The following is a 21,162-nucleotide window of genomic DNA, read 5'->3' on the forward strand; positions in this document are numbered from 1 at the left end:
ACCCCCAACCCCTAGCTACGCATCTGGGTATTTCAGCCTCCTAGCAGAGGATGGTTGCCACAGGAGAAAAGTGCTGCGTGAATGCACCCTAGAGACATCCAGCTCCCTCATTCTTTCCTTCCTTGGTAAATTCTTTATCATTATACTCATTCTTTGTGGTGAAGTCTCAAGTAATCAAAACGTTCAAAATCTGAACAGAGTACTGCAGCTGTGGTCTAACCAGTGCTGAGCAGAACGGAACAATCTTATAGGAGGATTATATCCGTGGGGCCAGAAGCAATAATAATAATAAAAAAAAACAGCCTCAGAGTGGAGAGTACAAGGAATTATAGCAAGGATCTAATGGGATCAAGCTAGCGTTCAAGATGTTTTAGTCCTGGCTAGTGCCTGTGATGTTTGTACCTAGGGGGAAATAGGCACATCTTTTTTGCAAGTCTGGATATTTCAACTTGAGCTAGTCTCTCTCTGTGTAATGTTCACCTTGAATCATCACCACACCAGTTGTAATTGCATTTATATCCCACTTTTCCTCCAAGGAGCTCAAGGTAGCATACAAGTTTCTCCTCCTCTCCATTTCTGTATGTTGTAGGTTTCACAGCGGCTCCATTCATACTTGTGGGGCTGCGTTCCCAGACTAGCACTGTCAGTTATGTTGTGGGGTGCCTCAGGCCGCTATTTTGACTCCAATGCTATTTAACATATATAAGAAGCTGTTGGGAGCAGCCATTAGGAGATCTGGGGTGTAATGTCACCTATGACACTCAGCTCTATTTCTCAGAGTCAGTAGAGGTTGTGCATGACATGAGCTGTTTTCTGGGTACAGCGGTGAGATTGATGTGGTGAAGGGAAGCTGAATCCTGGTAAGGCTAAATGCTTGTGGCTGGGTGGTTCATAGATCTGGAATTTGGGAAGACTGTTCAGGATGCAGTTACGCTCCCTCTGAAAGCGGGTGTCTGAGGGTGCTTCTGGAACTATCACTGTCACTAGAGGAACAAGTAATCTCGGTAGCTGCAAGGGTCTATTACTAGCTTCAGTTGGTGTCAAAACTCTGCTCTTACCTGGACAGGAATAGCCTAGCTGCTGTGGTTCGTGAACTAGAACTTTCCATGTGGGTTACTGTCACATGCTGTACATGGGATTGCCCTTAAGACTGGTTCTGAAACTGCAGCTAATGCAGAATGCAGCAGCAACAGTCCTGTGTGTTGTACCTGGCTGTACTTGCATGTTATACTGTGGTGGCTGCCTGTCAGCTCCTGAGCCAATATTCAGAGGAGGCCCTGTTAGCGGTACCGCATTTTACAATATGTTGCTTGGCGACGACACAGAAACAGGCCTTCCTGTAGTGGTGCCCACTCTCTGGAACACTCCCCTCACTCCCACTTTACAGGAGGCACCCACAGAGAACACACTTGTTTACTCAGGCTTTCCCAGACTAGGTTATTGGCCCATTTTACATATAGGCTTGTATCCAACGCCGGCCCTACTCAGAGTAGACGTGCTGAAGTTATCATACATGAGAAATTTAATGTCATTAATTTCAGTAGGTCTACTTGGATCAGATGAGAATAGAAGGCGATTCATTGTGCATCTCCCTGATTGCTGTTGATTTTATGTATATTTCAATACTTGTTTGATTTGATATGCTTTTAACATGTTAATGCTGGGATTTTATTTTGTAAACCATTTCAGGAAGTGGTCTGCCATCGAGCTTAATAAGCAAATATATATATATGAAAGATGCAGCCCCCCCCCACTGCTTTATGTCTCCGAACTGGCTTCTGTTTCATCCTTGATATACAGAGTAATTTCAAATGGGCATACTTTCAAACTAGTTAATTGGTACAAATGTCCCTATGGCATTTCCCCTATTCTACAATAGTTCAGTTGTTAGAGCAAGAACCTCTCAACCTCAGGGTTGTGAGTTCCAACCCCACGTTGGGCAAAAAGATTCATGCATTGCAGGGGCTTGGACAAGATGGTCCTTGTGGTCCCTTCCAACTCTATGGCAACTCTTTGAGACGGCAAAGAAGGCTGTGGAGAGTGGATGTGTTTCCATGCTCCATTTCAAGTTTCAAATGCAATATTACGAGGATGTTATGTGGGATGGCTGCAGGAGCAAACATATATAGGAGGAGAGGTATATACACGCGTTTCAATAAATAAAATAAACAAGAAGTTCATGACTGGGGGTTGGCTGGTATGCTCTAACAACAGAAGAAGAACTGAATATCAGACCAACTGCTTGCTAGTGAGACATCGTAAGACAGGGCTGCCTAAGGGAAACCTGCAAGTGGGACATGAGCACAAGAGTCTTCTCCCTACTTGCTCTTTCCAGCAACTGGGATTCAGAGACATGCAGTCTTTGACAGTGGAGATAGAACATAGCTATCCTGGCTAGTAGCCATTGACAAACGTATGCTCCATGGATTTGTCTAATTCTCTTTTAAAGCCATCCACGTTGGTGGTCATCACTATGTCCTGTGGCGGCAAATCCTATAGCTTAATGCACCCAAGAGGAGGTCATCACTTTTGTTGGGATGCTACAAGAAGAGTTGGAGAAGTGAGCACCACACAGACATAGGGACCCATCTCTAAGTTCTTCACTGTCAAGTGCTGTCCACTTTTCAAAGCTTGACCTTGGCAAGCATTTTTCATGGTCCAAATTCATCTTAACAATCCAATAGGTCCTTCACAGGACCTATTTTCTAAAACCTGGTCAGTTCGGTGAAGTCCTGGGAAACTGGGCCCTTCTAGGCGTTCACAAAGGCCACGCAAAGCTTGCAGGAGGCCTCCCTCCTGAGTGTTTAACAGGCGATGGGCAAGTAAGGCTGGGTGTTTGCTGAGGGTCAGTGGGAGGGGAGTGTCTTAAGCTGGATGGAATTTGTTTGATTCGGACAGCTCAGTGTAAACAACCAGGGAGGGGGACATTGGGGGGGATGGGTAGGGAAAGCACACTACTTTAACATCTCTCTCCCTGATCTGTATTTATCTATACCCCATTGGGATGAACATGAGGGGACAGAGTGTGTGAGGGAATGCAGGGCCTAGTGGATAATCCCGGGGTTCAGCTGGTTCTACAGCAAAAAAATAAATAAATCAGTGGACCTCCCAAATATCTATGTGGGGCGGGGAAGATAGATAAGATAAAAGGCTTATAGTGAGTCAGACCATTGGTCCACCAACTCCGCACTGTCTTATCTCTCTGAGGTTTCAGGCAGGAATCCTTCACAACTTTACCAAGGTTGGACCTGGGGCCATTTGCACACAAGGCATCAGCTCCGCCACTGAATCAGTCATTCCCAGCAAAGTTGAGCCAGTCTAGGAAGCTAGCATGCCGCTCCCAAATGGGAACAGAAGCCTTCCTAGGTATCTGGGATGAGCCACATACATGTTAGATGTAACTAAGTTGGAGGGATATTTTTTTAAAAGCAGCCTCAAGAGATGGAGGAGTACAGGGGAAAGCTACTTATAGAATCATAGAACTAAAGAGCTGGAAGGGACTCTGGGCAGGGACGCGGACTTATAAAAAATATTGGGGGCCCCCCCGGGAAAGCTCATGAATAATAAATAAGCTCATGAATATGCAAATAAAGTGGCACCGCCTCCTCGTGAGCGAATAGGGGAGAGCGTGCTGCGCCTATTAATCAGCTCTGAAAGAAATTGGGTGGAGCTTTTGCTCGGGAGGGAGGGCAGGAGGCATGCAGCCCGACCCTGTGCATTTTGGGCTGGGGGAGGGGCGGCGATGGCGCTCTGCTGGAGGGGCGCCGGAGATTATTGGGGGGCAGAGCCCCCCCAAACGAATTTTTGAGGGGGCTCGGGCCCCCTCAAGCTCCATGGAGTCGGCGCCTATGACTCTGGGGGTCGTATAGTCCAACCCCTGCAATGCAGGAATCTCAACTCAAGCATCTGTGTCAGGTGGCCATTCAACCTCTGCTTAACCTGATTCTGCACCGAATGCTGTCTCTGGATCTCTTTCCCCCACCCCACCCACCATGAGTTACTGGAAACAGTTTTAGGAATATAGAAAGCCACCTCTCACAAAGTCAGTGGTCCATCTAGCTCAGCAATGTTCACACTGACTGGCAGTGGCTCTCTAGGGTTTCAGACCCGGCGCATTCCCTGCCCTACCTGGAGATGTCAGGGATTAAACCTGGGACCTGCTGTGTATGCAGAAGGTCCCAGGTTTAATCTCCACTGAGATGCAGCCATTCCCCAGACAACTAACACCCTTCAGAATGTAAGAAAAAAAGCCCTGCTGGATCAAGTCAAATGCCTGCTTCACCCAGCATCCTGTTCTCACAGCAGCCAACCAGATGCCCATGTGTTAAGTCTGCAAGCAGGACCTGAGCACCACGGCACTCGCCCCACTTGTGATCCCAGCAGCTGGTATTCAGAGGCAGCCTGCCACCAACAGTGGAGGTGGAACAAAGGCATTGTGGCCAGTTGCCATTGATAGCTTTTATTCTCCATGAATTTGTCTACTCCTCTTTTTAAGTCAAGTTGGTGGCCACCGCTACTTCTTATGGGAGCAAAATTACGTGCAGCTGTTAAGCAACCTTCCCTTTCATCCCCGCTCTCAAAATGGCAAGTTTCTGAAGCTGCTTTTAAGTCAATACTGTATATAATTTGCCCCTCTTGCTCTCCCCTTTGCATTATAGTCTGTTGTGAGTCCCTTCATCAGCCCATTCTATGCAATGGAGCAAATTGGTCCATCATGGCTCCCCCAAAAGTATAAAGCAGGATAGTATGCACTAAGAAGAGTTAGTGAGCCAGATCCCCACATCATGGGTGTGTTTAAAACCCAGATTCCCCCCCTTTTTTTGAGGATAAAGATGTGGTTTCTCTTAACACTCCTTTCTTCCACTGTTCCAAATGTGGGTATCAGTTACAGTATTATTAAATCTTCCTGATTTAATGTGAGGGAGGTGTTGCTCTTTAGTTCAGCACTTACTACAATAAACATGTTTTCTTTTCTTTTTAAAATTCAGCTTAACAGAGCGAGGCTTCTGCTCCGACTTTTTTCCAGCACTCGCTTGATGGGACAGTAGCACTCAGTCCCAGAGAGACTCTGCTACTGTTTTCCTGTTGGCAAAGGTTGGGAAACAGTCAGAAAGTGGTAAGAAGCAGGTTCCCCTCTGTTCGTCCAAAGTTTCCCATCTGCTGATCCTTGTTGAACATAAGTGTTTAACGAGCACTTTGTTCCTGTTGCCAAGCAGCAGATTGAAAGACGATGTTATTTTCATGCACCATGATGTCATCATGGTGCAATACTGGCGTTGCAAACTCTTGTAATATTAGCACACGTCTAGAGTAATTTAATGTTTCTGTCTTTCCTGGTTAGACAAGCTGAACACAAATCAAAGGAGCAGAAGCTCAAAGCCAAAAGCAGCATCACCCTAGTCATTAATTCCCAGTTCTGAATGTGAAAGGTTTTCAACCAGTTTCCCCAAAAGGTTGGGATTGTTCATGCCATGTACATTTTCTGGGGCTGGAACTCTTTTCTGTCCCACAGATGATGCTGGGCTACAAAGAGAACTGGGTCCAGTCCAGCTGCAGGACAGCAAACACCATCCTCGGTTGCTTCTCCCTCGCTCCTTTTTAAAATGAAAAATAAAATCATTGCTTCACTTTCTTTCGGGCCACGCAGAGAGCAGCAGATGTGGCCATCATCGCCCTAAGCCAGCACTCTGACCTCAGCAGAGCAAAGGGCAGGCAGCTGCTGTGACAAGTGGATGGGATGGGGGTGGAGGGGGGGATAGTGGGAGGCACTTCAAAGCCCTAAGTTGTTGGCGATCTTCAGAGGCGAGTAGGGCCAAGAGGAGGACAGGCTGCTCAGGGAGGGTCTGGCTCTGCATCGTCTTCTGGGGATTGTGCTCTCAAGCTGCGGCATAAGGGGAAAGGGTTTAGAAAGAGCCTGGCCTGTACTCTGCCCTTATCTCTGCCAGCCAGCATCCATTCAGAGCAACCCAGATCCCTTTGCAACACAACAGCAGCAGCCTTCATGTGCTCAAGAGCTTCCCAAGGCACCTTTGTCCATCAGGGGTCCCTGAGAGAAGACCCTCCTTTCCACAAAAATCTTATGGCAAAAGGCAGCCCATACATCAAGCCATGTGAACAGAGAATGAAACGCCACAGAATAAGAGCGGGGGGGGGGGAGAGAGACAAAGTCAGTCCTGACCAGGTCAAAGCACAATGCCTTTGGAACTGAAACTACACTAGGCTACACCCCTAGGCAAGAGATAATCCAAGGAGCTTTGTTAAACATTAATCAAGACCTGCACATCTAAGCACAACCCCGTTCATTGAATCTAATGGGTGCACTGGCAGCTCTCAGTCTCTTTGCTCTGGAGCAGGCTTTTAGAAAACAGTAGGCCTGCTCTGGAAGGGTTGGTTTGATGATCACAGCTGGACTGAGGCTCTGCATTTAAAAGGATGTCATGGGGAAGGAGGGGACACTGTTTATCAGGCCAGGAAAGAAAATAATAGGTTTAAACAGCAGGAATGTAGATTTAGCGAGGGGAGACCTCACTAAATAAGGCAGGTTAAGCTGCAGAAAACTAAGGCAGGTTTAACTGCAGAAAAAGCTACCTAAATGGTGGTTGTGGGATGTCTTTTCTCAGGTCTCGAGAAAATGCTGGACTCGCACTGACATTGGCATTTTACTTCAGAAACAGAGCCAAGCGAGATGACCACTGTAATTGGGCTTGACATCATTAAAGACATCACATGGAGGCTTTCAACTACACCATCCTGAGGCATCAGTTTTCAGAATTAAAATAAAATAGATGCAGCCCGTGTCCTGGTCTCTTGAACGTGTGGCTCTGGATCAAATGACTTACTGGGATAGCTCCCAACTTTTCACAATTGATCCTAAAGTCACTCTTTTAGTCAAAAGTCACCTTTTACCAATGCTGTCATTGTGTGATGGAAAGCTGATTTTTACATGCACATATGTACATTATAGTCAGAAGAGCCGGTGCATTCAAGTTACAGAAGCAGGAAAAAATGCTTGAAGACTACAATCCTTTGTGAACACTTAAGTGGGAGAAAGGCCTGCTTTGGAGTACATGTTCACTGGATCAAGTGGTGCATGCCACTTGTGAAAATGACTTCAGAGTACGAGGTGGCAAATTTGGCTCTCTGGTTCCAAGAGCAGTGTTACTCATACCTTGAATATGCTGGACACTTCCACCTGACTCCTACAAAATGCAATCCTGGTTGACACCAGTGGAAGGAAATTTAAACCAGCGGCAGATCGAGCACTTTGCCAGCTACCTGAGCAATGGCAATTTGGCTAGGCATTTCAGCTTATTGAATCCCTGGGCAAAGCTGCTTTGCACCAGGTGTGATTACAGCCCAACTGGCATGAGCTGAAGATGACAAGCCTTTCTTTTAGGTAAGCAGTGACCCTCTATTCATTACAGAGAGAGCACTCCCTGGCACCAGAGGGTGGTTTAGCCTGCCTGCGGATGTAGCCATGCACTTCTGGATTACAGCAGCTGCTGGGTATGAATGTTATCTGTGCCCCTGGAGACAGCATTGCATCCTGTGATTTGCAAACTGCACAGTTCGCAGAGGGGCATCCGCAGCCAAGCCGTTATGTTCAAACAGATAATTGGGGCCTTTACACGAAGGCTCCCAGTGCAACCGCCAACTCAGGAGAGGAAATTAAGGGAGCACAGCTATTTGCTGGGGAAAGCCAAAACACAAGCCAGCATCTTTTCCATTGCAATTGCCGGCTCAGTCACCCTGTGGCTGGCTCCGTCTCTGCCTAGAGGAGGATCAGAGAGTCTTCCTTCTCCTTCGGGAAGCTGCCAGCAGCCCTTGTCTCTCTCCCATCCTGGATCCAAGTGGCTCTCAGCAGGCGAGCCCCTCCTCCTTCCCCCTATCCAATTATAACCAGCTTTCTAATCATTTGTTTGGAGCTGAAGCCAGGCGCCTGTGGCTGAGCTCAGGGGTGGGAGAGAAAGGGGGGCACGCGAGGAGGGGAGTGGGGGGGGGGTGCTTTCCCCCATCTCTTCTTTTTCCTGGATTGCTGCTGCTGTTGCCCGCAGAGTGGCTGAGTTTTCTCTTGCCTGTTCCTGCATGGCCTACGCCTGCCCTTGGATGGGTACTGCCACTCTGGCTGGGGAGGAGCAAAGGGTCTGCTCTTTGGGAGTGGGAGACGAAGGCTGCTTGTGGCACTGGAGTCTTTCCTTGGACCAGCAAGCTCTGGCTACTGCTCACTACCCTTAGGGCCTCACCCCAGTGGGACATGTGGGCTCCCAGCCCAGCTGCTTCCACCCTTACTAATTTTTCACTGTGTGATGGAGAGCCTGTTCTAAGCATTGCTGCTGGCCTCTCACCCTGGCTTTACAGCCAGCTAATGGGCCATAGTCAGAAGCAGTGGGTGATTTTAGACTTTTTTTAATGAAAAAAAATGCCTCCAATTTAATAAACACCCATGCTGGCGGGGGGTGGTGTAAAATAGGAATGGAAGTCCATATTCCCCACACTGTTTGTCCATGTGACTGTTAGGGCTTGTTATTCCCCTTTCTGAGCTGCATAGCCCATCGTGGAGGATACAGTCACTGTAAAAAGCAGACTTAAAAAGAACATCATGACTTTGCAGGGTTGCCAGCTTTTTTATTGGCCTCTGCTCCTGTACCATTAACAGCAGCTTGCCCTGCAAACATTAGCAGGTCATGCTTAGCTCTTCACATTTCTGCAGATCAAACTGCTGCTAGAGTACAGGAGCTGTCTAGGCAAATATGCATCTGATCAGTTGGCAACCTTAACTGCAAGAAATCTTTTGGGGATGGAAACCAGTCTTCTATATATTGTTAGTAGTAATGGATCCATAAAGAAGTAAAGCAAACTTTCCAGGTGGGGGAAGACTCTTCAAAAGGGTATGAGACACCATTGGCTTTAGTATGTGTGAACGAAGACTTGCTGTGCCTAATAATGTGGGTGGGTGGAACAAGCTCATAATGTGACTGATACTGCTGTGAGCTACTGTATGAATACCATGGGAAAGAGTGTGCAGATCCCCTTCCCTGCAGTTCCTGAACTGCCACTTGACTTGCCAACCCCTGGCATATAGGGTTGCCAATTTTTTTGACTGGTCCCTGATCTTGTGACATTAACGGCTGCTTGATCTGCAGACATTAGCAGATTATCATCTTCAGCTTTGTCTGCTAGTTTTTGGCAACCCCACCAGCATACTCCCTTTTGGTATAGTGCCAACAGAGTCCCTCTTAATGCCATTTCCTCGGCTCTGCAATGGGTTCTCCCTCAGCTTAGGCATCCCATCTGTCGACAGCACACTGCGTTGCCGAGAACCTCTGCCTCCAGGCCACCCAGCGAGGGTCTAGCAAAGCAAAGGGCCTAGCTCTAGATGCTGCAGGCTCAGGGCTTGGATGTGGTCTCTTCCTCTCTCCTCCCCTGCAAGAGGGGCCAGGGCTGGGGCACTGCTCCTGATTTATAGTACATAACTGCAGTCAAACAAAAAGCCCTTCATGGCAGCGCGGCAAGCTTGCTGCCTCCCTGGTTTCAGCACATACCAGCATCACCACATCCCTCTGACCACAACCCCCTTCCCGTGCACCCCCCTGCCGTGTCCCACAGCTCAGCACAACAGGGAATTGTGCACTGAGACCCTCCATCTACTCTCCGCTCTCCCCAGATGCAAACAGCTAACCCCACCTCACAAACAAAATACTCACTGCCGCTACACAAGCTCCATATCCCACCCAAACATCAGCCCTCAAATACCAAGCACTCTCCTCTGACTATCCAAACACTTTCTAGGTTGTCAGACCTGCTACTTCCCAAGATGCAGCCAATCCTGCACTATAGCCTCACATTTCCTCCTTGAAATACAAACACAAATCTCATATCCCGATCTATCATTCCCTCTCTCCCCTGCCCACCTAAATAACGTTATGGTCCAGCACAAATTCTATGCACCTCTGTCCCCAAACATCTCATAAGTACCTCTGCTCACACACATATTCTTTTCAGTGAGAACTCTCTCGCTGCCAGAAAAAACAAACAAACATAAACAAATAAATGTTTTCAGATCTGAAAATGCAGAGCCAGGGGGATCATAACTTTATTGGGACTAAGGCTGCAGTTCTATTCCCACTTGTCCTGGTAACTCAATGGAACTTTCTTCTGAGTAGACAAGTACAGAGTTGCCGTAAATAATGTTGACAATACAAGTAAACTTTAAAATAACACAGAATCCTTTGTTTAGCAGGATTTTAAGGAAAAGAAAAAGTTACAAATGAATTTTTATGTGAAAGGGTTGTGCTTAGCTTTCCAGGCCAAGGTGAGATCTCTTGTGGGTTCCATAGACCTTAAGTGTCCTGAAATCCAGTATATGATCAATATTTTATTTCCAAAATGAAAATTGCTGGGGCTTAAACCTACCTTGACACCGCTCCTTTGACCTTGGATGTATGGAGGGCAAAGTACTCTGACAGGCTCAAAGACACTCCTCATAACTACTTCACAGGCTCAAGGACTGATAGGTTCTTCCTTTTCTCTACTAGTTAAAGGTACACCCAATCAGAAATGTGCCCACAAACTGCTTTAGTCACCCTGTTGTTTTACTGGGAAAAGTACAGGGCAAGTGTGACCGTGTACTCTTTGACAATAGCTCGTGAAACCATCAGACATGCTATTTTTCTGCATAGGTTGTTTGGACTGGACACACAGTGCTACCTGCAAGCCAAATTCTAGAACGTGATGCTAGGTGGTTGCTGTTTGGCTCTGTAGCATCCCACAGGGTTCCATCTTGTCTCCCATGTTTTACAACATCTACATGACAATGCTGAATGAGGTCATCTGGAAATTTGGAATCAGGTACCATGGAGTACGTAGCTGATACCTATTTCTCCTTTACATCTGATTTAAGTGAGGCAGTGGAAGCGCTAAATCAGCATCAGGCACCAGTAATGGGACTGGATGTGGCCTAATAAACTGGCAGAGAGAGCATTATGGGCCATTGTCTCAGAGAATATGCATTCTGGACAGTGTTTGACACATGAGTGTTTGATCAGTGTTTGACAAATCCAGCTGTGTCACTGGAAGCTCATGTGCCTTTCATGGGATGGAATGCCTTCCACCATCTAAAGCTGGTACTGTCCATGCAGTGGCGTAGCGTGGGTTGTCAGCACCCGGGGCAAGCCAAGTAATTTGCGCCCCCTAACCCGTGGATTTGCGCCCCCTAACCCGTGGATTTGTGCCCCCTAACCCTAACCCCCAGATGTTGCGCCCGGTGCAGCCGGCCCCCCCTGCACCCCCCACGCTACGCCACTGTGTCCATCCCAGATAGAGAAAACTTAGGCAAGTTAAGCCATGTGCTGCAAACCTCCAGATCAGACTACTGTAATGTGTTGCAAATGCCTTCTTTCCTCCCTAGCTAGAGCTCAAGGTAGATAGTTCTCCATCCTCTTAATTTATATCTGCAACAACCCTGTTGGGTTGAGATCCTGCGACTGGCCTAAGGTCACCCAGTGAACTTCATGACTAGATGGGGATTTGAACCTTGTCTCCCAGATCCTAGTGTGACACCAGGGGTGCCAACCTGAATAAAATATTGGGGGCGGGGAAGCAAGCCCCGCTCCACATAAGTGTTCACATGCCACACTGCATGCACACCATTTGAATGGCAATGCCTATAAACTGGGGGGCAACCCCCCAAATATTTTATTGGGGGACGCGAAGGGACTTCGACTGCTAGGACTTGGCTCCTATGTGTGACTCTCTTAATTACTACTCCTTTTAAGCCTCTTGAAGACGGTATGTTCATTTCTCTCCCCCCCCCCCCCAATGCTGCTGTTGTACCTGCTGTTTTCACTTCCGACATCGTTTCTTTCTCGGCTTTATTGATTTCATTTGCGATTGCTGCCTGTGGGCCGCCGCTCTGGAAATGCTTGCATTGACTGGAGGCCGACGGGGAGGAAATAAATCTGCAAAATAAATACCTCAGTCAACGAACCATGCCGGCGCGCCTGCCTGCCTGCTCGCTCGCACATCCCGCCCACGCCTCCTCCTTCCCCCTCCAGGCGCCCGGTCCCCGCGCGAAGGACGAGCCCTTGCTTCCCCTCTGTCCCCTCCTCGAAGGCCTCGGCCGGCAGCCGCGCGGGATTCCCCGCGCTAGGGACGCGCTTGGGCCGCGCAGGCGGGAGGCGGGCTGGCAGCGTCTGGCCGAGGCCTAGCTGAGGATGCTGAAACGCTTGTGTCACTAACCGCGAGAGACACGGCGTCTCCGGCACCGGAGGAGTCGCAGCCAGGCGCCTTGTCGTGCGGGATGGGGGTCGCTCGGAGGGGACTGGCTTCGCCTGCCACACATATGGGGAGGAGGAGGAAGGCCCAGTGCGGGAAAAGCGGGGCGCCAAAGCGGAGAGATTTGGCGTGGGGGCTCTTGATGAAACCCAGACCGACGGTTCTGAAGGACAAAGTTGGGGGTGTTGCGGGTAGGTGGGTAAGGCAGAGAGAAGCTCCATTCTGCGTTTTCTTTGCGCCAAATCGGGGCCCTTGCCCACCACCACTCTATTAGGGCTCCGTGTGCATCGCACAGCGGGATCCTGTGCTCAGTGAGGCTTTTCTTTCTAGGAAGTGTGCTTAGGGTGGCAGCCTCTGCAGTGATTGATCTTCTTGAGGGCGGGAGTGGGAGCGCATTAGGATTTCCACTCGCTCAGCTCTTCCCTCCCGCTCCAATCCCCAGAAAACAGCTGCAGGCAGAAGTTCAACATATGGTGCAACTCCAGCTTGGGACAACTACACATGACCATTTCCCCCCTGCTTCAGTTTTCGGATGGGGGTGGGTCAGGGAAGGCTGAGTGAGAGGTATCTGACACTGCATGCTTGCAGGGTGAATTGTCACCCCAAAGTAATACAGGGTCCTGGATCTGATCCTCCTCAGGTTAAGCTGTGCTTTTTCTTTGGCAAAGACATTCCAACTCCAAGGGTGTAACTGCAGCTAGGGATTCCTGCAGGCTTCACCTGCAACTACTTTCTGGTACCTTTCCTGTGAAGCTATTCCGAAAGTGGTGCCTTTGAACATGTGATGAGTGCTTCCCTACCACCACTGCTGAAACACAGTCAGCCGGTCCCACATCTGACTGTCCCACATACGCCTGTATTGGCTGCCTGCCCATGGTGTTCTGGTTGGGTGCTGGCATAAAAGAGCTCAGGGTTTAGCTGTGCATGCCAAAGAGAGCTTGGCAGTGGTCTGTTAAAAGCGCCAGTGTATGGTGGCAGTTACAGACCTGGCTTAACCACATTAGAATTCTCTTTAAACAAAAAACAAAGCAAAACCTATAATTGTTAAAGTAATGAATTTAACTGGATTTTTTCTTTTTAAAAAATCAGTGCAGAATAAGGATATGGTCATTATTCCACTTTAACTAATACATAATTATAAGAACATGACCATGTACAATTATGAGTATCATAAGTTAGATGTGGTTTTATGCTGGTGTTTCTGTATGTATGCATATATCTGTATATAAATACTCCTGTGTATCATCATGAAAAGGAATAGTGTTTTGTGTGCAGTTGCGTGTGTTTGTACATCTCTGTTCAAGTGTACACATACAGGGTAGGTAAGCACAGCACCCTCTGTGGGGGTGTATAGATGTGTGGTGGTGGCCTAAGTTAGCTTGTATTTGATGGAACAGCAGAGGGGTGTGTGTGTTTTATTCAGATCAGTATGCAAGGGGAAGGCAGCCTGGAACAGAGTACTGTGTGTGGGGAGGGGGCTAACCACTCAGCCCTGCCCCTGTACAGTAGTGCCTGCCCCCAGCTATGAAAGCCCCCGTGTCTGGCTGCCAAAGTAGCGAGCCTGCCTGGTGCCAACAATATTTCTCTTGGCCAGTGGCCGGGCTTCAGGGAACACAGAGCCCTTGTAGTAGACTCACTCCGGCTGCCTGTGTCCCTGAATCCCACCGGGGTTGCACCTGTAGGTGGAACAGCGGCACTAGAGGGCTCTTTCCTTCTGGAAGTTTCTCTTGGCCTCTTCTGAAACCTATTGTTTTTAGGCGCAGGCTCTCTTTTTTGGTACCCAAGTCAGCCTCCTCATCCCCCATCACCTCATGCCTTTTCATACAGCATGACATAGGGCAGCCACAGCCCTCTGCGTCCCAGAGAAGAGACAGCTAGCTCTCAAAGTAGGGCTCAAACCCCCTGTTGGAGTGGCCAGCACTTTTTCCTGGCAGAGCTCCTGCCTCTAGGCCCAGGGAGGACCACCTTCGTGTGCCCTCCAGATGTTTTGGAGTACAACTCCCACCATCCTTGGCTATTGACCATACTGGCTGGGGCTGATGGAGGTGCAGTCCACAACAGAAGAGGAAAGGGTGCAGGGAGGGAGGAGGAAACAGCTATCCCTGCTCTAGCTGTATTTGGAAGTTGTTTGCTTCTGTATTGAATGATGGGGATGGAGAGGAAGAATGTATTTATTAATTTATTACATTTGTATACCACCCTTTATTTGCAGATCTCAGGGCTGTTCACAACATAAAAATACAATATAAAAGCAAAAAATTCTTTACAAAAACAAGGACAAAGCACACAAACAAACCAGTAACCCCTCCCCCTCCCTTCCAACAAACACATTTAAAAGGGGTATAAGATGCCTTGTTGAAGAGGAATGTTTTCACCCAGCACCCAGAGATAAATAATGAAGGCACCAGGTGAACCTCTCTGGGGAGAGCATTCTAGAAATTGGGAGCCACTACAGAAAAGGCCTGTTCTTGTGTTGCCGCCCTCTGGACCTCTTGTGAAGGGGACACATGAAAAAGGGTCTCATATGACAATCTCAGGGTCCGGGTAGATTCATATGGAGAGGTGGTCCATGCGGTATTGCTATCCTGAGCCAAATGGGGCCATGCTGAGTAGCCCCTACTGTGCATGCCTTCCCAAAGTCTGCATGCCTGACGTAAATGGAGGAGGCTCTTGTGCATATAATTGTATGCAAGAAGGCTTCATATTCCAGGGAGGACTTTGAGTGTACACATGCGAAGGGTCCCTGCTTTAGTAGACATTCTTCTTTGGTGACCACTCATAGCCAAGTAAGATTGTCTTCCATGAATATGGTCTTAGCAGTGTGTCCGTAAAAGATTGTGGAGGCCAATTCTGGATCCACACATCCTTCCACAGTGGGGAGACATTAGCACAGTACACACAGGTTTGGGGGACAGGACCACTTGGCGTGGCCGCACTCCTTGCTGAAGTGACAAGCTGAAACCCAGCAGGTGATGCTTTGCATCTCCAAACTGAATTTCTGTTTACAGAAGAGTCCTACTAGGAAATAAACAAAAAACAGTTGGCAACCATATATGCTGTTCTTCTGGGAACCCAAAATGTTTCTCCACATCCTGTCCTTGAACATTTCCATACTTTCTGTCGCTTTGTTCCTTCGGGTTGCTGTAAAAAGTCAAGCCGTTCCTAGAAGCGGCTGTATTTCCATGCATGGTGGTCAACAGGGCTGCCAACTCCCCCCGCCCCTGTGGCAGGCTTCTTGCGCCATGACGGAAACCCCTGGATATTTTTAATACTGACAGTGCTCCCAGTGACTCCACCTGCACAATTTGAAAGGCTGAAGCTCAGGGGTAGGACATCTGGTTAGTAGGCTGAAAGTCCCAGGTTCAATCTCTAGGTTGGATTGGGAATGTTCCCTTGTCTGAAACCCTGGAGAGTGGCTGCCAGTCAGTGTCAACAGTACTGAGCAAGATGGACCATGGTCTGACCTGGAACAAAGCAGCTTCCTAGGTAGGCCCTGCTCTGGGTCCCACCACTGACTGAGATACCATGGCTGGACATTCAAAAGAAGGACCTTCTTGGTGACTGCACCCGTCTTTGTGAACTCTTCACCTCCAAGTATCCATTTGGTTCCTTTCTTATCGGCCAGTTTGGAAGATACATTACTATTTGAACATTCTTTTGACATGTATGGAAGTTGATGGTTGGATTAATTTTATTCTGATTATTTTTACCCCAGCTATCAGGGCCAAGATCTTGGGTTCCCTGCCTAGGTGGTTATGCTTGATTTTGCTCCTCCTGCTGCAGAATTGTGATTTCTTAAAATTATTTTTGTTTTTTGCTGATTGGTATTTTTTATATGTAAGTGTCTTGAAAATGTTTTTGTGAGAGGGAAAGAAATATATAGAACATGTTAGTTTGATTCATTGTTAGTAGTCTCGAGAATTCATAGACAAGGTGAAAGTCCAATATGGTGGAGTGGTTAGAGTGTCAGCCCAGGAATGTACTCAGCCATAAAGCTAATTGGGTGACCCTGGACCACTCACTCAGCCTAAACTACCTCACAGGGTTGTTGTAAGGGTAAGAGTGGAGGGCAGTGTGGGAAGAATCATGCACAGTGCTTTGAAATCCATGGGATAGACATGTAAGTAAATAAACAAGCGAGCAAGCTGCTCCTTCAAAAACTGTGTGACAGATATTCAACAGCTCAATCTCTTCCTGGTTTGGAGATGCAATGATGGGGAGAGCTTCACCTGTTGAAATCTACAACCATGTGATTGTTCGCTTCATCCTGAGTCTTTTTCACCCAAAAGCAGTTGAATGTGGGTGCAGTCAGTGTGGGCTGAGTTGCAAACTATGATGCAGTCATCCCACTCATTCAGATCTGTTCAAATCATTTCCCCATCAAGCTGGTCTGCACATGTGAACCGGATCTATTCCTTCCAGTTTTCGTGTTGACATTTCCAAGCTGAGGAGGAAGACAAGGTGAACAAAATTTTAGCTATAAATCTGGATCCAGAGTTTGCACCCACTGTTTGAACTGTTCTGCCACAGGGACTGAGGCCAATAAAATTCGGAGTCTGGTCATGCGTCGTGAAAAAGGAAAATGAGGGAAATAGATCTGGCATATCCCAGATCCCCTACAGAGATTAGCTGTCCCTACCCACTCGAGCAATCAGGAATGACGCAAAGGACAACTTAATAGAATCAGGACTACGATCTTTTCTTGGGTCTGCACCCGCTAGAGAGATGCCCCTTTGTCTGCTGGGGGCTGTGTGCCTTTGGCTGCCCATCTGTGGGACCCCTGTCCCATCTGTTATGGCTGAGGAGACACATTTGCTCCTGGGATGGCCTGGTCCCCCTGGTGGATCCTTCATGGACCCAGCTCCTTATGATCCAGGCAGGGCCCAGCTCGGGCTGCACGGGTGCCTGTAATTAAAGGCTCTAATCACAACCAGGCGCCCTCCCCTGCACACACATCTGCACGCAATTTAATGCTGGCGACGATGAAGCCACAAGGGACAGGAGTGTTTCTGGCACACTGTCCCGTCTGCAGCCCCCGCCTCTCTTTGGGCCCCAGCTTTGTCTGCCAAGAGGGGATAGTGTGGTGGGAGGGCTTGCTGCCATCTCACAGGAGCAGCAGCGGTTGTCAGACAATGAGCCAGAGAGCCCACTGTCCCTGCTGGGGAAGCTTCACAAGGCCGCCTGGGTCCTGGGTGCAGCATGTTTTCTTTCCTTTCTTCTTCCTCAGGAAATTGGCAATAATCTATTCCTGCAGGCCTGAGGAAGGGGAAGGAAGCCAGGATGGGGACCTGGACCAGATTTTATCTGCAGGGAATTTATTGGTTGGCTCAAATTGTTGACTTTGCGAGCTGGGTTTGTCATTTGTAAAGGCGAAGATCCTATTGCTTCGCAAACGAAGCTAACGAGCAGCTTGCCCCTCCCACCTTTTGATTTAGTACTGTAAAACTTTTCATTTTTATGGAGCATTTAATGCAAAATACTCTACAAGGTTCACTCTCATGACTCCGCCTCTGACAAAGGTCATCAATATTCCCATTGTGCAGATGAGATGGGAGAAACAAAGGCAGAGAGACAATGACTTGCTCAGACTTGCCTAATGAATTGTGAAATGAGGGAAGAATTGAACCCAGCACTTGTTCCGCCTGGTCCAGGTTCCTACCCATCAGAGTCCACTTGTGCGCTGAAATCTATCTGGCTGTGGACTCCCGCCTAGTGCAACCTGCCTTCCTGCTCCACCCCACAAACCCAGGCCAAAGTAGTGTGGGGTTTTTGCCCCTCTCACAGAGCAAGGCTAGTCATGTTTACTCGGCAGTAAATCCAGCTGTGTTCAGGGACGTACCTATGATTACAGCTATAGTCAGTTTTGATATCATATTCAGAGGGAGAGGGAGAGAGAGAGTGAGTATTGCATTGTCCTCCACAAAGGAAGCCGTATTTCACCACTGGTCCCAGAGATAATCCTAGGGTCAGTGTCATCAGAAACGGCCCTCCTCTCTTTGATGGATTTAGCTGTCAATAGTCAAAGAGAGTAATTTTCCAGAAGCCACTTCTTCCAAGACGCTTCCCGTACAATATCAGGATCAGCCCCGACCCATCTCCCCCCACACTTTCCCCTCTATTCTTTCCCCACCCACCCCAACCTCCTGACCCATCTCACCCATCTCCAGGTCCAGGCCCCATTAAGCACAAAGGCGCCTCTCCCTATCCAGGCCTGACAAGTGTGTGAATTCCCTGCCCAGACGACCAGCTGAGGGAGTGGGGAGGGGGCTCTAATCCATGACGAATGGCTGCCCCAAGGTACTGAAAAGCTCCGGGGATGGAGGTTGCTGTCTGCTCCCCAAACAAAGCTGGGCGCGGGGAGAGTTGAGGGGGCGGGAGGGGCTCTCTCTCCATCTCCTGCTCATTGAGATGTCAAGCTGAAAAGCCCCCATTGTTCACCCGTTGCTCTCACCGGAGATGGGACCAACATGCCTTGCAACTCAATTTAGCACTGGGGTGAGAGGGGGTGAGAGTGGGAGAACCTATCTCCCCCCCCCCCCGCCCTGCAACCATATATACACGAAGCAAATAGTCTCCCATGGGTCCCAGGCCTGACTTAGGTATTCCTGCATTGCTGAAAGGAGCTTAGCTCCCACAGAAGTGTTAATCCTGCATTTGTGGGATACCCACGAATTGGAGCATGGAATCTGCTATCACAGTGTGCAAGCCTGGCCGCTTGCTGGAAACCAGTTAGCACAGAAGGCTGCAAGCCTTTCAACTTGGGCAACTCACTGGGCACGTATCTCTCATGCCAGTGTTAAAAGGATATTCGTTGGCTGGTAGTTCATATCTGAGCAGGTACTTTGAGGCTGTCAAGCATCTGGTACCAAAAAGAATTGAAACCCTGACTCCCATATCAACCAGCTAATGTTCTCTCTCTTTTTTTAAAAAAATAAATTTTATTTTCCAGTTTTCACAAGATTACAAATACACACTACAAACACATATTTCGAATACAATTACATATTTGACTTCCCTCTGACCTCCTTTTGTGGTTACTTTTCTACTTTAGATTTTTAACACTGCATATTCCACTTTATTCCAAGTTATTCTTCCTTTTGTCTTAGTAATATTTTTAACTGCTTGTTTTAAATTAATCCTACTAATGAACTTATTTGTATGCCAGAACATTTCAGATGTTCTACAATTTCCCCCCATTCTTTCATATTCCTTCCCCTCTTGGTTTCTTATTACACCTGTCAGTTTTGCCATTTTGGCATAATCTTTCAATTTAATCAGCTGATCTTCCTTGGTTGGTATAGCATCTTCTTTCCACCTCTGGGCAAACACGATTATGGCTGTTGTTGTGGCATACAATAACAATTTTTTAAGGTCCTTCGGAATCTCTATGTTCACAATTCCTAAAAGAAAAGCTTCTGGTTGTTGTAAACATTTTCTTCAATTCATTATAAATCATTTCCCATAAGGGTTTTGTTCTTTTACAGGACCACCATATATGAGAGAGAGTGCCTTCCTTTTCTTTACACTTCCAGCATAAATTGTTTTTTATTTGTACATTTTCGCAAGTCTCCTAGGAAATAGACGCGGGTGGCGCTGTGGGTAAAACCTCAGTGCGTAGGACTTGCCAATCGTATGGTGGCGGTTCGAATCCCTGCGGCAGGGTGAGCTCCCGTCGTTCGGTCCCAGCTCCTGCCCACCTAGCAGTTCGAAAGCACCCTTAAGTGCAAGTAGATAAATAGGTACCGCTTTATAGTGGGAAGGCAAACGGCGTTTCCGTGTGCTGCGCTGGTGCTGGTTCGCCAGAGCAGCTTCGTCACGCTGGCCACGTGACCTGGAAGTGTCTCTGGACAGCGCTGGCTCCCGGCCTCTTAAGCGAGATGAGCACGCAACCCCAGAGTTGGTCACGACTGGCCCGTACGGGCAGGGGCACCTTTACCTTTACCTTTACCTTTACACATCATTTTCATATAGTTTTCTTTCAGTGTGCAACATGCTATGAATTTTAAATTGATATTCCACAACTTCTCCCACGCAACCATTTCAATATTATAACCAAAGCTGATGTTCTCCTTCAGTTATACCCTCCATCTAAGGAGTAGGGCAGGTGGTGATTAAGGAGGGGGCATTTCCAGCTGGAGTGCCCCATGAGGACTTGCCTGCTGGCCACCTTGATATCCTTTTTGAGTCAGGCAATTTTTTTTTATTTCCCCAGGCTGCTCAGGCTGCTGTCTTACTGTTTTCATGGTAATTTTATTTTGCTCAAATTCATTCTGTAAATAGCCCTGCACAAACATTATAAACAGTCCTGCAGATGTTATTTTCCTTCTATTTAAATGCATCCTCTTAACACAGGGAGCCTGTGGTGCTCCCAATATCCCTCCCTGATGGCTAGCCATGAGAGCTGGGGCTGGTAGGTGCTGGAATCCAACATCTGGAGGGCCACACATTCCCCATCCCTGCTCAAACACTTCCTGCAACAAGAATGCTGATTGAAATCAGGCAGCTTATAGCCAATCTTAAAAGAGAGGAGAGTTTGAACTCTGAGACGCTCCCTGTCCCAGTGTAGTAAATGCAGGAAATAAAAAGGAATGCAGTGTCAACTGATCAGAGTCTGCACATCATTTTTCTTTTAGAAAGTGGTGAGGAGAAACTATGCTCAGGATTTGAAGTTCTGTCGCTCATGTGTGCAAAAAAACCACACAAGCGATTGTCCATATGTCCTCCTCCATATGCATGGAGATGTGCAAACACACCCCTTTGATAAATCCCTTTTCACAAATAATACACAACAGTGTATGCAGCAGTGTAGCGAACAATGGCGACTATTTTTCTAAGCACTACTGTGTCCCAGCAGGTGAGAGATGGAAGAGAGTTTGGGTTCCTTTACAT

General features: G+C 47.9%; 1 protein-coding gene across 2 annotated transcripts in view; it reads right to left on the bottom strand.

Annotated features, from left to right (window-relative positions):
• Positions 1-12,509, bottom strand: part of FGFR4 (fibroblast growth factor receptor 4) — a 49,360-nt gene extending 36,851 nt beyond the window's left edge. Inside the window, exons 1-2 of one of the 2 annotated variants that reach the window (XM_081185305.1) lie at positions 12,238-12,509; positions 11,833-11,957 (exon numbers count right to left, since the gene is read on the bottom strand). In XM_081185305.1, coding sequence (XP_081041431.1) covers positions 11,833-11,957; positions 12,238-12,494 — 382 coding nt within the window. In that variant the 5' untranslated portion in view covers positions 12,495-12,509. The other variant, XM_081185307.1, reaches the window with a different exon arrangement.
• Between the last annotated feature and the right edge of the window lie 8,653 nt (positions 12,510-21,162).

This window comes from Podarcis bocagei (genome assembly GCF_964188305.1).
Source record: "Podarcis bocagei genome assembly, chromosome: 2".
In the NCBI taxonomy this organism is placed as follows: domain Eukaryota; kingdom Metazoa; phylum Chordata; class Lepidosauria; order Squamata; family Lacertidae; genus Podarcis; species Podarcis bocagei.